The sequence below is a fragment of the Cottoperca gobio genome, chromosome 20 (genome assembly GCF_900634415.1).
Source record: "Cottoperca gobio chromosome 20, fCotGob3.1, whole genome shotgun sequence".
NCBI lineage: Eukaryota > Metazoa > Chordata > Actinopteri > Perciformes > Bovichtidae > Cottoperca > Cottoperca gobio.
Window position 1 is genome coordinate 11,192,106 of NC_041374.1, and position 14,845 is coordinate 11,206,950.

General features: G+C 42.1%; 1 protein-coding gene across 1 annotated transcript; it reads right to left on the minus strand.

Annotated features, from left to right (window-relative positions):
- Window positions 1–1,184: 1,184 nt before the first annotated feature.
- On the minus strand, window positions 1,185–12,413 carry dap (death-associated protein). The gene is made up of 4 exons (XM_029457966.1): window positions 12,213–12,413; window positions 11,130–11,235; window positions 5,225–5,267; window positions 1,185–2,550 (listed from the first exon to the last, which is right to left on the minus strand). Exons 1-4 carry the CDS (start codon window positions 12,265–12,267, stop codon window positions 2,431–2,433), a joined length of 324 nt encoding a protein of 107 aa, XP_029313826.1. The 5' UTR covers window positions 12,268–12,413; the 3' UTR covers window positions 1,185–2,430.
- Between the last annotated feature and the right edge of the window lie 2,432 nt (window positions 12,414–14,845).

The window sequence follows — 14,845 nt, forward strand, 5'->3', positions numbered from 1 at the left end:
AGCATCGGTGGAAGCTTTTCAGGCGACTGTGACAGAAATGACCAGCCTCAACTAGCTGAAGCCAGTTTTAATGCTCCCGAGGACCACATGGCTAACAGCTGGTGGTGTATACTCAGGGCTAATAAAGTGCCTCTAAATCGGGACGTTACGCTGTAACCTTGACTGATTTCTACAGTGTTGGAAGAAAAAACAAAAAAAAAGCATGTTTTCCTCCTAAACATACCCACATAGAGGGCAGTGCCTTGCTCATGGGCTACGGTTACCATCAGAAGTGATGGCTGAGCCAAGCTGCCTCTTACAGTAAATTATGTTCTAACATGTGAAAAAGTAAACCTGCATACTTACTATATGATATTTAATTGACTTTAATCTACAAGGCAGATTTAAAAATACATAATATTAATACTATTATTAGTATTTTAAAGCACTTTGCCAGTACCATGACCTTTTTATCCCTTTTAATCCATTTTCTGAGTGTTATCAAAGAGTAAATCTCAATCTAATTTACCTTTTTCATTGTGGAATTATACTCATACGACCAAAGATGCTTGAGCACGGCAAAAAAATGCATTTTTAGCGGTGGCTCGCTCTCATTCTGTTCTCCCAGTCAGTCTAATGCGGCATGGCAGGGGATGAGAGGTCTGCCACATTGGGAGAACTATATAAAACCATGGAGAGTCAAGGAGATTGTGTCTGCTGTAATGGGGTGTTTCATCCTGCTGACGGAGGCTCGCACCAACTAAGCCTGCACTGGCTGGTTTATTGGGCTAACATAAAGTGACAGAACACCTGGTTGCAGATGCTTGTGTAAAGATGGATTACATGCACTAACACCTGCTGCACGCTGTGTATGTGTGTGTGTGTGTGTGTGTGTGTGTGTGTGAGCTGACGGGGGAAAATACCGCAGACAGCTCTTGGAGAGATGCTTCTGTTTCATTTCAAAACACCACCTGAGCCTAAATCCCTCAGTGCAGAATGCTAATTCACCATGGTATGCGCAAATACTCTAGGTGAGGCGCAGGACACAATCTATCAAGTAGGACTACTTTGAACTTGAAAATATTAGAACCGTATCATTCACCTTCTCTAGTGCTCGGCTGAAAATCTTTTTTACATGATAAAATGTGTCTGAAGACAAGTTCCATCCTGCAGTTAATTCAAATAAAGACAAACTGAAAAGGAGATTTCCAAGATAGTCTATATTTTTATTTATGATGACAATCACACCTAATACCTAAATCCACTCAATGACTTAAGATTTGTACAATTTGAACAATTTACTCAACTCAAGAAAAAAAAAAAACAACTGAGAAAAACAAAATTAAAACTCTTTTAAACTGAATTAAATTAACATCAGAAATCCTTCCTTCTTGGCAAGATACATTTATCACTTTCTCTCTTTGCTGGAAACCTGAACATTAGTGTTGCAACAAATGACACTTGTGTGTAAGGGGGTGGGTGCTTAAGGAAAAGGGTGGTGTGTGTTTGTGTGTATTAATATTTTGTGGGACTGATATAGATTTCTGATATGCAACGAGCCATACCTGCAGATATCCTGGTGAGTAGAAATGGATGTATTGCATTGTCCTTGTACAAAGTCAACATATTATTCACCTTTCTATGGAATGTTTTCGCATCTAAAAGTTAAGAGTTATTGAAATAGATTGTTGTCAAAGTTGCAGGTTACCTCAGTGTTTGGGATAATAATTGGTTAATGCTGTCATGTAATATTAACTCTCTCTGGTCTATGCTGTACCCGTGCAATTTGGCAACAGCCTCAGACATCGAACTGAGTTTTGCCATTTGGAAGCTGCTCTCTGTGTTCTTTTAGTTTGTGTTGATGATAAACTGGTGTCCACCTCGTGACTTGTTAACTCGTTCTTTTGGTCTGTGAAGATTGTAGGTATAAGGCTTGAGCCTAGGCTCATCACTATGAGGTGATTGGTTGGTTATTGGCCTGATTGATAGCTTGCTGTGATTGGCTGGTAGTGGGGATGCGGTATTGGTTGGCACATCACTGCAGTAAGAGTCCCCCCCCCCACACACACACAGACTCATATTTCTCCATTATTGGTTAATCCTAGAATGATAGCCATTTTAGAAGACCCATCCACCCATTTACACCACCTTAAGACTATACGACTGTCAAAGCAACTCTCTTTAGGAGAGGACACCAAAGTGTACAACTAACAGTGCAGCACCAATTCAGCAGGGGGGGTTCCCAATGGGACTTCTACAATGGCTGTATTGGCATTGGGTGTCTGTAGCTGATGAATTCCTCAGACATGTAAAGCAACAGGCGGAAAAATAAACTACGCTGATTATTTAGAGGAGATCTGTGCCTGGAGGGGAAGCGTCATCATCGTATGTGTTCCATTTGGGGAGGCCGGTTGGTGGAGTTAGCGCTGCCGTCGTAGCATGCTGCCTAATTCACTTGCGGGGCTGGTGGATGTGCTGGTTGATCTGCTGGGCAGCGGGCAGCTTGGAGACACAAGGCTGGGGCTTCTGATGAGCCACCTGAGCGGCTGCAGGGGTGAAGTCCTTATCGCCCTGAACAGAACACAGTCAGTCAGTCAGTCAGTATTTGTGGGCATAATAATGAACTACATTCCCTGTTTTGCACACAAAGCTAAGTCTACAACGTAGGCTGCAAACTGACTTCATGCATCGTCTTCAGTATTTTACCATCGCAAGGAGCATGCAGACAGAACAGCTGTTCCTGCAGGTGTAACTGCACATAAAGCATGAACCTCAAACTATGAGGGGAAACATTTGTCTTTAATCCTCTTCATTTTATATTTTCCAGCTGGGAAAATCCTTATTGAAGGAGGGCTGCAACTAAAAGTTTATTATTGAATAACCTGCTGGTTATTTTCTAGATTCATCGTTTAAGACACTGGGATGGAAGTTTTTCACTATTTTCTGACATTTTTATAGCCCAAGGTGATGTCTTTAAATGTCTTGTTTTAGTCCAAAACCCAAAATATATTCAGTTAATTAGGGAAAACCTCCGTGCAAAGGAATGTGTACAATAGGTGTGTAATAGGTTTTGTAGTTTGTTTCTATGCTCGCACACAGAATGCTCACTTTATGTCCTATTTTTAAATCCTTCCCCTCTGATAATCATAATAACAATGAGGAAATCCCCGAAGTGAAGGGTAGAGCGTGGAGCGCTCATCTGTCCCCGCTCATGTGCTCGGCAACCTCAAGCTGTTATTCCAAGAAAAATGCCCATAAACAGCCCTCGCTTCTAAAGCGGATCAAAGCAGGAATTTGATGATTCACGAGGGAATGCAGAACTCTAAATCGGAGACTTGCTACAACCGTGACTCGAGTAGTCTTCTTCCTATTTTTTTTTATCTTTACCTGCCAGAATTCATATCTGTCTTCCTCGATGTTTCTGTTTCACACTCCTGCTCTTCACTGGTTTGTCGCCGACTCTTTTGTTCCTCACCTTAACTTACCTGTTCTCTTTAACGCTACACTTCTCTCACCTTCTTCATCCCATTTAAGAGAAAAACATTAGTTTATTAAGTGGATGGATGATATTCATAGCTATAGTATTGCCCACTCAACACACTGCTGCATGATTCAATTAAATAAAGGTTTGAATTATTTTATCTAAAATACTAGATTTTAGTGAAGTTGGTGTTTTGCTGATCTTGTCCAGTTGTTGCTATATTTGGATGTTACTACTCCATCATAAATAGAATAACCAAAACACATGGTTCCCTCATATTTATTTTTATTATTTCTTAAGCTAAAGCATATAAACTATTTAACACACACACACACACACACCATCCTTGCTTTACCCTAATCCTCTCTGTACGTGTTATGTACTGTATGCGAGGCTGAGCACTACTCCTGCATATGTGTGTGTGTGTGTGTGTGTGTGTGTGTGTGTGTGTGTGTGTGTGTGTGTGTGTGTGTGTGTGTGTGTGTGTGTGTGTGTGTGTGTGTGTGTGTGTGTGTGTGCAAAACATTTACAGTGGGTATGAGTTTCTTTCATTTAAAGCCAATTCCACAGCTAACTGCACAGGATGTGGATGGATTTGACCTCTAATTGCCCTTCTTCTTCTCCTCTTCTTCTTCTCTTCTAAAGCTCAGAGCTTCTCTGCTCTATCTCTGTCCTCCTGAATCAGAGGTATGGGAGGAATGCAACAAATTAACTGTACTATTGCACCAAACTGTGAGTAGACCTCGAGATGATCGGCAAGCAGTGCACGCTTCCTGCCTATTTTCTTTTTTTTTTTATGAACATTTTAGTACACATTTGCAACTTTGTTTTTCCAAATGTAATTTAAAGTCCTTTAAAGAATGTTTAAATGAAAACATGTTGAAACGGAAGCATGAAACTACTCTTCCATGTGGTTCAGGAAGATATATAGTGAATTATTCACATTAACATAATGTTGCAAACCTGAATTTTAAGATATACGTGTCGAAATAAGTGTTGAGAATATACCTACATACAATCTTTTATATTATATATACATATATATGTTCATTTCTTTTTAAATATGAACTTAATTCAAACGTGAATTTGAGGTGAGATTTGATCCCAGCACACACACACACACACACACACACTTTGTGCAGTGCTAGTCTCGGGGTCTGATGATGGTGATAGGGGGCGAATGGGAAGGCTCGAGGAGGATCGCGTCCGCTCTAACACTACATCCAAAGCATACAGTGCAAAACAAACAAGCCGTTTGACCCACTTTTCAAAAGGCAGGTCAAGGCTGTTAAAGCTTATAGCACTCACGGGTCTACAGTCAAAGCAATAATGTGATCCAACATATCTGCAATAAGATGGCCCTCGTGAAGCTTGCAATGTTATTTATTCACTGAGAGGCGTAAGAGACGCGTTGATTGGATGGTTGTTTTTTATGCTGCTGCATTAAGTAACAGGAATATGCAACATACATAACAATAACAGATATAAATGTCCTTCAAAAAGGCATTTTTTGAAATGTGAGCATTATATATATATTTTACACTTTTGACAAAATGATCCTCTCTGTTTGGCACTGGCCTGGTATTCTCTCCATTTTCTTCTCCTCCCCCTGTTCTGCCTTGTTATTCCTTTTTCATCTCAACACTAAGCCACTACCACTCCCTGTAGAGCTCATGTCCTATATGTCGATATAACCCACCTTATCACGCTTATTTCAACACTACTGGTGGTCTGTGTGTGTGTGTGAGTGTGTGCGTGTCTTACCTTTGTCACCACTCCAGACACAATCACGGGGGCCTTTGGTGGACTAGAAGGAGAACAAAAAGAGAGAGAGAGAATAATAAATTGAAAATTATTTGTAGAAATTCATAACAATAAACAATTCAGCAAGCAGAGTGTGTGTCCAGGGCTTTATTCTGTGGGGATTATGTTTGTAATTTAATCATATTGTGTGCAGGCCAAGGATGCAGCTTTCTGTATGGCAACGTTTACAAAACTTTACCAACCCGACTACTTCAAAACTTCCTAAATTTGAACATCCAAAGTTGTCAAAACACATAACACCCACAGTCTGACTCTCTCTGGCAGCACACACACACACACACACACACACACACACACACACACACACACGCATGCACATACACAGACCGGATGGACCTGCCAGCAGCTTAAATAGCTCCCATTCATCCTGGCCAAACACCATGGCTCACAGCTTCTGGATGGGAAGCACTGGAGGAGAGAGGGAGAGAGGTGGGAGAACGCTGAAGCTACGAGAGGAAAAGAGAGTTAAAGAGGAGGGTGATGATAAAGGAAAGGATTTGAGAAGAAGGAGAAGAAAACGAGGTGGAGGAAAGACGGAGGACGAGGGGGTAAAGGCAGGTCAGAGGGGAGGGGGGGGGGGTGGAAGGAGGCGAGAGGGCAGCGAGGACAGGGGAACGAAATATCTATATAATAATAGACTGGAGAGGAGAAAAGGATGGAGGAGAGAGGGAGGGAGGTGAGCGCTCACTCAGACATAGAGAAAGGGAAAGAATGGAAGCAGAGGAGGAGGAGGAATGCGGAACCCGAGGTAAGTATCGACCTTGACATGACAAACGAGCGCCGTCTAATTTTACGGCGCCGTCACCCCCCAGCAAAAGAGTACAGTTGTGGCAGCCACCTTCAAAACTCCACTCAAAGACATCAGCGATAGCAGCAAGCATGCACGACTTATGGTTTACCTCATTAACAGCATAAATATGTTGGAGATGAAAAGTTTCTCACAGAGACGGCAGACTGCAGCCTCAGCAGCGAGAACCAAAGCATTCAGGAAACATCATCTGAAACATCTGCTACTTTCTTATTTATTTTATGATCCATGCACAACTTTTGAATCACCATCAATTAACAGTTATGGATTTCCAACACATCTGGCCAACCTCCATCTCTGTAATCAACATCTTGGCACTGAAAGGCCTTCTGCTGCTTACCTTTACGACAGTATTTACTCCTTGCTATTAAATTGATGCTTGGATGTGTTGAATCTCACAGATTATTTCCTCACTAGCCACTTATCATATTGTGGGGATGAGAGGATCTCTATTAGCAAGTCAATTAATTAAGTAGTGAGTCATCTTGCTATCTTCCGGCTAACATTTGGCTTGAAAGTAAAGTTTTAAATGATTTAAGGTTATCTGAGGAATAAAAGTGCAAGAACCTGTCGGCTAAACGTATATCGTAAACACATCTGGCTGATGTATCTGCTTTCATTACACACATCAGGCCCTGTAAGCTACATCTTTAGCATTCAGCTGCTACAGCCTCCGTTTTTCCAAAACACAAATGTAGAAACTTTCTTTGAACGACGTGCTACACAGGTAGAATATCTTTATAAACAACTCTATACATTCTAAATATGTATTTATACTTGTGTTGTGCGTTGCAGAGGCGTGCAGCGCAAATGTACTCTAGCTGCTTCAGTTTCAATTTCAGTTGAAGCTACAGGGAGGTGCAACGCAGTATGGTGGAGGTGAAGTTGGATATGTTTTCACATACTGAGAGAGCGTGGGCTTGCAATTACCTCACTCTGGGTTGTCACATGTCTCCATTATATTGAGTGTCAATTGTGCAATCTAAAGACAAATCCTGATGTATTGAAAGAACCTTTACATTTATTCTAGAGGAACGCACACACACACACACACACACACACACACACACACACACACACACACACACACACACACACACACACACAGAGAGAGAGAGAGAGAGAGAGAGAGACAGAGACAGAGACAGAGACAGAGACAGAGATCTCTGCTGTGATTGGGAGGAGGGTGTGGAGAGACAGCAGGAGCCTGCAGGGGGCAGTAGAGAGCTGTAGGGAATCCTGGGGAGGAGTCGCTTTGTGCCAGGAGAGTTAGAGTTTGAGGAAAGGAGAGGGAGAACGAGGGAGGGAAAGAGAGAGGGAGAAACCCAATGCTAATTTTAACTCATAACTCAGAGAGTGTGCATTGATGTTAGGATGTTTCCTTGCCTTTTAAGGCCACGCCTCACCACAAAAAACACCACCACACCCATTTCTCTTTGCTTCAGCAGAGCAGGAAGTTTGTTGCCGTGGGCGAGGTGGTGGTTGCCATAGAAACTGATGCCTGTTGCCTGTTTGTATTCCACCTCCTCTTTCCTCTCCTGTCTCCATCTCGCTCTCAACTTTTCACCACGAGCTGTCAGCTTACTGCACATTTCACATACATTCAGCATATGTGTGCAACGATTAAGCCGAGCGTGCGCACGGCACCACTCACTCTCTTTCTGAGGCACATCCACCAAAACATGTTTGAGAGGTGAGAGTGCAGCCGAGATGAGGACCACCTTGCATGGGTTTTCCACACATGAAGCCGATTAGTGAGCTCTTCATAAAAAAATATTAACGTGATGAAACAACCGTGTGTGCATCGGTTTACCTCCTTTCCTACTCCTGCTTCTTTAACACCTACATTTTTACACAGAAGACCAAATATGGATTCCGTAGCATTTAAAAAAAGCCATTCAGCTGACAGTCAGTGGGCAGGAAGCCTCTGCTGGGTCACCAGCTTGCTCTGGCTTAAGCCTTTATCTCACCCCTACCCTCCCGTCTCCCATTACTCCCTCTCTTACCGAGTAAAACCTTTCCTCTTCCTAATCTTCATATCACCATGGCATCCTTCACTTTCCATACTATAATAATTCTCCCCTCTCCTGCTTGCCATAATCCCGGCCACCTATCTCTCTCGCTTTGCCCCATCTGTCCATCTCGGCTAGATTGTGTACGGCAGGTGTTCCCCTGACTACAACGCTTCACTAGCCGCTACTAATGCGAAATTTACCCAGTAGCCACCTGCTAGACGTCCATCAGCGTGACATGGAGAGGGACAGACAGAGTGAGGGAGAGAGTTTCACTGACTGCACCTAGGAATGGAGTGCAGTAACTCTGCCTCTCCTTTCGGGATGGGCCGACAGGGTCATTTTTAGTTAAAGATAAACATTTCACAGGAGGAAGGTAAACCTGCGTTCACCACGCCAGGCCGAGAGGATTCATCAAGCTAAAAGATTGAAATGGTTTTCCTCTATAATTAAAAATCACTCTTTGTCTCATTTATTTCCACAGTCCAAGTAATGATTCTTCTTTGACTGTTGGGAGAATAAACAGGAAACTATTCAACTCCGTTTGGCTCTGCTGAGACAAGCGGACAGTTTACATAAAACATAGTCAAAGATTTTTAAACCCACACAACTCTATATTGAGTTTACAAAGCAGAAGTCCAGTTGGCTTATCTAACAGTGCAACTTATTATTATTATTATTATTATTATTATTATAATAATTACGTTCAGCATGTCTTTAAAGAAAAGCTGTTTATATCGTCACTGCACTGGTGACCAAACATTTTAATATTGGACAAATAATCAAGTATGTATTTAATTTAGAGCTGAGTTGATTAGTTGATTGACAGATAATTCAACTATGTTGATAACTGATTATTTATTTTTCAAGCAAAAATGCCAAATATTCCCTGGTTCCTGCTTTTTAAGTGGGAGGTTCTGAAGCGTTGCTCTGATTTATTTCATTGTAAACTGAACACCTTCAGGTTTTGAATTGTTAAATAATAGTCCTGATAAAACAAGACATTCTAAGACGTCACATTGGGCTCTAAGAACATTTAATGAGCATTTATTTCCACTATTTTCTGACATTCATTTATTAAATAAGGGAAAGGTTCATTCATAAAAAGAAAAGGTTCGTTACCACTCCAATTTAATTCTGAAAGATGTACAGTCTGACTCCATATCCTCTGAAGCAACACAACTTAATGAGGAGGTGCACATTCCTGGCCTGGTTACACTTTGACCAGTGTCTGCTTTGACTGGTTTTTTCTTTACCCTTGAGAAGTACAAGCACAGCTCGCGTGTTGCTTTTGTACTTTATCTACTCGACGTCCCTTTTCACTTTTATGCTTCGTCTATTATGACACCCGTCTTGGCACAAAGGAAAGGAGAGCAAAAGGAAATTACTTATTGCCACTGACAGGATTGATAGTATTCCCGCTCTGAATACAGGAACACACTCAGACAACAAGCACAGAGGGTGAAGAACATCCAACGTAGCCTATACATTACAGTGTGTACACACACACACACACACACACACACACACACACACACACACACACACACACACACACACACACACACACACACACACACACACACACACACACACACACACACACACACACACACACACACACACACACACACCTCGCAGAACTGAGTGGCATCAGTAGAAATTGATGTATTGAAGCATCAAAACCGAACATGCTAAGATGAAACAGAACAATTGTTGTGATTCAGAGCCAGTGTGATGTAAAACATGTAAACCACGGCTGCTTATAGCAAACAATAGCGACTGCTGAATGGGCTATTCAAGTTAATGTTGTAATTATGCAGTAATTATGTTGTTTACCAAATTAGCTGGCAACATTGCACAAGTCTGCTGCAAAACTGCCTACAGTACAAGTACAGCCTTATAGAAATGTGGAAGTCGCTAAATTGCTTAGTTGACAACTTGTAGGGTGTGTGTTTGTGTGTGAGGTTGTGATTAACAACACACAAATCACCACAGAGTCGGAGATTGCACAGACGGTCTTTCAATCTAATTGCAGAGAGTACGGAACCAGGTTTAACTCTGCAGTAAATGTATGTAGCCGTGCTTAATGAGAGAACGGGCCCCGGCTATGACAAGGGCCCCTCACCTCTCCAGCATAAGAGCAAGAACCTCACCCACCAAGAGTGATGCGGCCACTTTTGGTCATTTTGTGTCTCTTAGTAGTCATTTAGTCTCTCCTTGTGGTAGTTTGGTCTGTCTGTGTGGTCATTATGTGTCTTTTTGTGGTCCTTAAGTGTCTCTTTGTGGTCCTTAAGTGTCTCTTTGTGGTCCTTATGTGTCTCTTTGTGGTCCTTATGTGTCTCTTTGTGGTCCTTATGTGTCTCTTTGTGGTCCTTATGTGTGTCTCTTTGTGGTCCTTATGTGTGTCTTTGTGGTCCTTAAGTGTCTCTTTGTGGTCCTTATGTGTCTATTTGTGGTCCTTATGTGTCTCTTTGTGGTCCTTATGTGTCTCTTTGTGGTCCTTATGTCTGTTTTTGCTGCTTGAATCTTTCTCGAGAACCTCCCTTCTAAACAACTTCCCATTGGACACTGAGCTTCCTTGTGTCATTAGCAACACACTCACCATGACGTAGTTGCAATGCTAGAGTATACATGTCATTTGGATGAAAAAACTCAAACAAACAGACGAAGAGCGAGTTGTACCCAGCATGCCGTTCGGCGATGTAACAGTTAAACGGGGTCCCCTCTATATACACTACACAGTGTGTACATAACGCACTAAGAAAATATCACATAAATCTCAAGCCAAGTGTGAATTCAATCAGAGGAACGTTTTTCGAGAAAATTGAAGCACACACAGACATAAATACACACATACAGACCGAGACTGCTTCCATTCGAGTTAGATTTTGCATCTCTTTGTAGTCATTTGATTGACTTTCCAACAAGAAATGTTACAGTCACAGCCCAGGGGCCTCTCATCTCTTGGGCCCCTGCCCTGTATGCCTGTTCAGTAATCTTTCCATGACTGTGGGTGTGGTACCTGCTGCTGCTGACGTACTCCTCCTCCTCTTCCTCATCTTTCGGCAGTGGTTCTGGAGCAGCGGCCTGCTGGTGCTTCTGCACTATCCGCATACCTCCTGCCTTGACTGCAACACACACACGGAGGAACATTAGACAACTTCAAGCGTTTATCATCAATGTATAAACAGATCACAGATATTGATATTAAGCAAAACACGTAGTGTGTTTGGATAGTTAGGAAGAAATTAGACTTTGTACTTAGCTAGCAGTGTAACTGTTAGGGACTGCTAGAATGTATGACCTCTATATCGTTTGTAGACTAAATACTTTTTGAGTACAGTTGCACAGTAGGTTAACATAGTGATTAGAAGTCTGTCCCTCAACAAGGTTAAAACGGCTGTGGTGGCAGCAGTCATCCTACCACAGTGTCCTCAAGCAAGTCACTGAACTGTCAGCAGCTGCAGGACAGCTGTTGCTGCCCCTGACTTCAGACCTCACTGCAGAAGGGTGGCTATAGAAATGAGAATGTAAATGGTCTCCAGTGGCCTTATTAATCCCCATTAACACACCTGCATGTTTGTTACAGACTGAGCTATATGCAGGTGTACCTCACCCTCATCACGAGGGGCGAGTGTTATCTTACTGTGTCATCAGTCCTGCAGCTGCAGAGGCCCAGTGACCTGCCACACTGCTCATGTCCACGTACACCTTAACGGACTCCCCTCACACACCCTACACACACTGGAGACGATGACCTCCACGTCATCCAGCAGTATTGGCAACAACATCGTAACTAAAACCTTTACGTTAGACCGCGACGATTAGCAATCGCTACAATATCATGACGAGTAAAGATGTCGTAAGATATCACGACAATCAGGAAGTGAGGAAATGTGCAAAATTGAGAAACATGGCAGATTACACAATATGCAATCTGGAACGATAAAATACGTTGTCAGTCGCTGGCATCGGGAAGTGTAATGATTACCTAAGTATTAATCATCATTATGTGATTTTTTATTTGAAACACTGCCGAAACAAAGGCCTTCAGGTTTACATGAAGCTTTCAAAAACAACACAGCAGCAGCAGAATGAGCTTTACCTGCAGGGAGACGTCCTCCTTTGGTTTCGACTTTCTCTTTCGGCGGCGATGACATGTCTGCTGTGATCTGGAGTCTGCTGGGAGAAAGAACCACAGCGTCTGACACAATTCCTGCTTTATTCTGCTTCAAATTGTGGACTACACTTCAGTCTAGAACGTCAACGTGGCTTTTTCCTGAGCATTGTTTGGAAACGATGCGTGATGACGTCATACGGAGGCGCTGAAGGACGAGGGGAGCGCGTTGACGTCATTCGTTGCCAGCGTACCAACCGCTGTTCCAAACCAAAAATATTTTTTTTTTATTTGACTAAGAACTGCATCAATATGGCACCACGAGGAGAATAAGAAGGCAATTAAAATAAATAAATGACTTGTTTGCTAAATGTGTCATGGACTGATGATACATTATTTTGAATTTGTTTTACTTATTATTATTTATTTATTTTACTTTGTAGCCCTGCTATGGACAGTTTTGAGTGTCCATATTGTAATCATTACTCGAATAAAGAAAAAGAAAAAGCTTTTAGAGTATATCAGATAATAGCTGAATACAGCAGTGTACAATCTCCCTATTGTGTGTATTGTTATTAATAATATGTGTATATATTATTAATTGTTTATTTAATTTTCTGTAGTCTAATTGTAGCCATCTGAGCCATCAGTTGATCCCATGTACTCTATATGTTTAATCACTTACTAGCAGTGGAGGGCCGTCAGGGCCAGCAAGGCATTCTCTGCTGGCCTAAACATCATCAGAATATAAATTTAATTTGACACCGGGGCCAGCTAGCAGGCGTACGATAACGTCAGCACGTACACGTCTTTTGATTGAATACGCACTATTGAGAGGCAGAGCTATGCAGAGCTAGCAACTTTGAACAAGCTAATTTGTGTAGATTTCTACAAGCTGTTTTATCAACCCACAATGGCTGAAGGAGGAGAAGAGATCGATGTGGTCGCAGATATAATTACAACACCATTTTCAAGACGAACTTTTCAAGAAAAGCTAGACATCGTGAGAAGAGAACGGCCAACACCGACGCTAGAGAGCCTATCACAGCCGGGAAAAGGGTTTGTCCGCCACTTTCAAATCACTAACTACGAGCGGTACCCCCGGCTCACAGCCTCCGAGAGGCACTGCACATTGTACTGCTAGGAATGCCTGCTATTTACAACTAAATGTTTCGTAAATATTCATATAACTCTGTTGTTAGGGTGATGCAACGCCCGGTTATACTGCGTTTCTGTCTAAATGTATAGTTTCTAGAGCCATGGCGTCATAATGATGGTATTAAGAGGTGGAATAATTCAGGTAGGACTGTGTAGGACATCACTGAAGGCCTAGGTGGGAAATGCACGGCCCGCCATTGCTTACTAGTACCACCATCATGAATAAATGTAAAGATCCAATTGAGCTCACAAGGTAATGTCTGACTTAATTTTGGAAATAAATACTGTTGCCCTGATAAATGATTTAAATAAGAGTAGATTGCAAACGTAGAAATACATCATTTTAAGAGGTAGTAGCTGTGCACCTACACAGCCTCTAGGACTGAAGCATGTATTAAACGGAGCCCTCTTTTAATGAAGTTACCAGTTTCCTTCTCTCACCTTTAAGTATTTTACACAGTCTATGCTGTAAGCCCACAGTCAGGCCCAACCGCAGCAGCAGAAGCATCAGTAGGATGAGCATTAAAAGCGAAAGAGACATTCCAACAGGAAGAACAAGAAAACTGGACGTGTGTGTGTGTGCGTGTGTGTGTGTGTGTGCGCGTGTGTGTGTGTGTGTGTAAAAGTGGTGACCTTTTTGACCACCTATCGGTTTTCGCTCTATGAGTCCACAGTGGTTCATTAATTGGCTGACGTGACAGTGTCCTTGGTCAGAGCTGACAATCAAGAATACGTTCTTTTTTGTACTTGGACCATCAGAAGAAGGGATATTCGCTACTCTCACATTCCACACACCATTTTTAATTTAGTACGCTTGAATTATTCATTGACACACACGACAAGAAAAATATTAAGATTATAGATGCAATCAGATCATTTTTAACACACACACACACACACTCTCACTCTCTCTCTCTCTCTCTCTCTCTCTGTCTCTCTCTCTCTCTCTCTCACACACACACACACACACACACACACACACACACACTGCTGATGAGCAATGTGTTTAGGCAGAGGAGAGGTGATCCAAGCATCACATTAGTCCTCAAAGTGCAAGAATCTGTTGCCAGGGCATTAGTGTCCCTGAGGAGGGTGTTGACAACCAATCAAAAGGCCAGGAGTTCATTCGCAGGTCAGGAAGCAGTCTGCTGATAAATGGATGAATCGTGATGTCTAATTAAAATGAATGGACTTTGTTAACTCTTATTTAACAAGACAATTTGTCTGAGAAGCCATTCCTAAAGACAAAAGTAGACTAGGGAGTATTTCTGGCACAGAGGGAGGACTACAATCTCACCTACAGAGTTTCGATAATATAATTATTTTATTGGCATTAAGCCTCAGAGGCCACTGTTGTGGCACCGCAGGCTTCAGTCTTGTCTGAGATGTGCCACACTTGTCTCATTTCAACACATATGACCACAGTGTAAACATCAGATCTACCTGATTAATATCTGAACTTC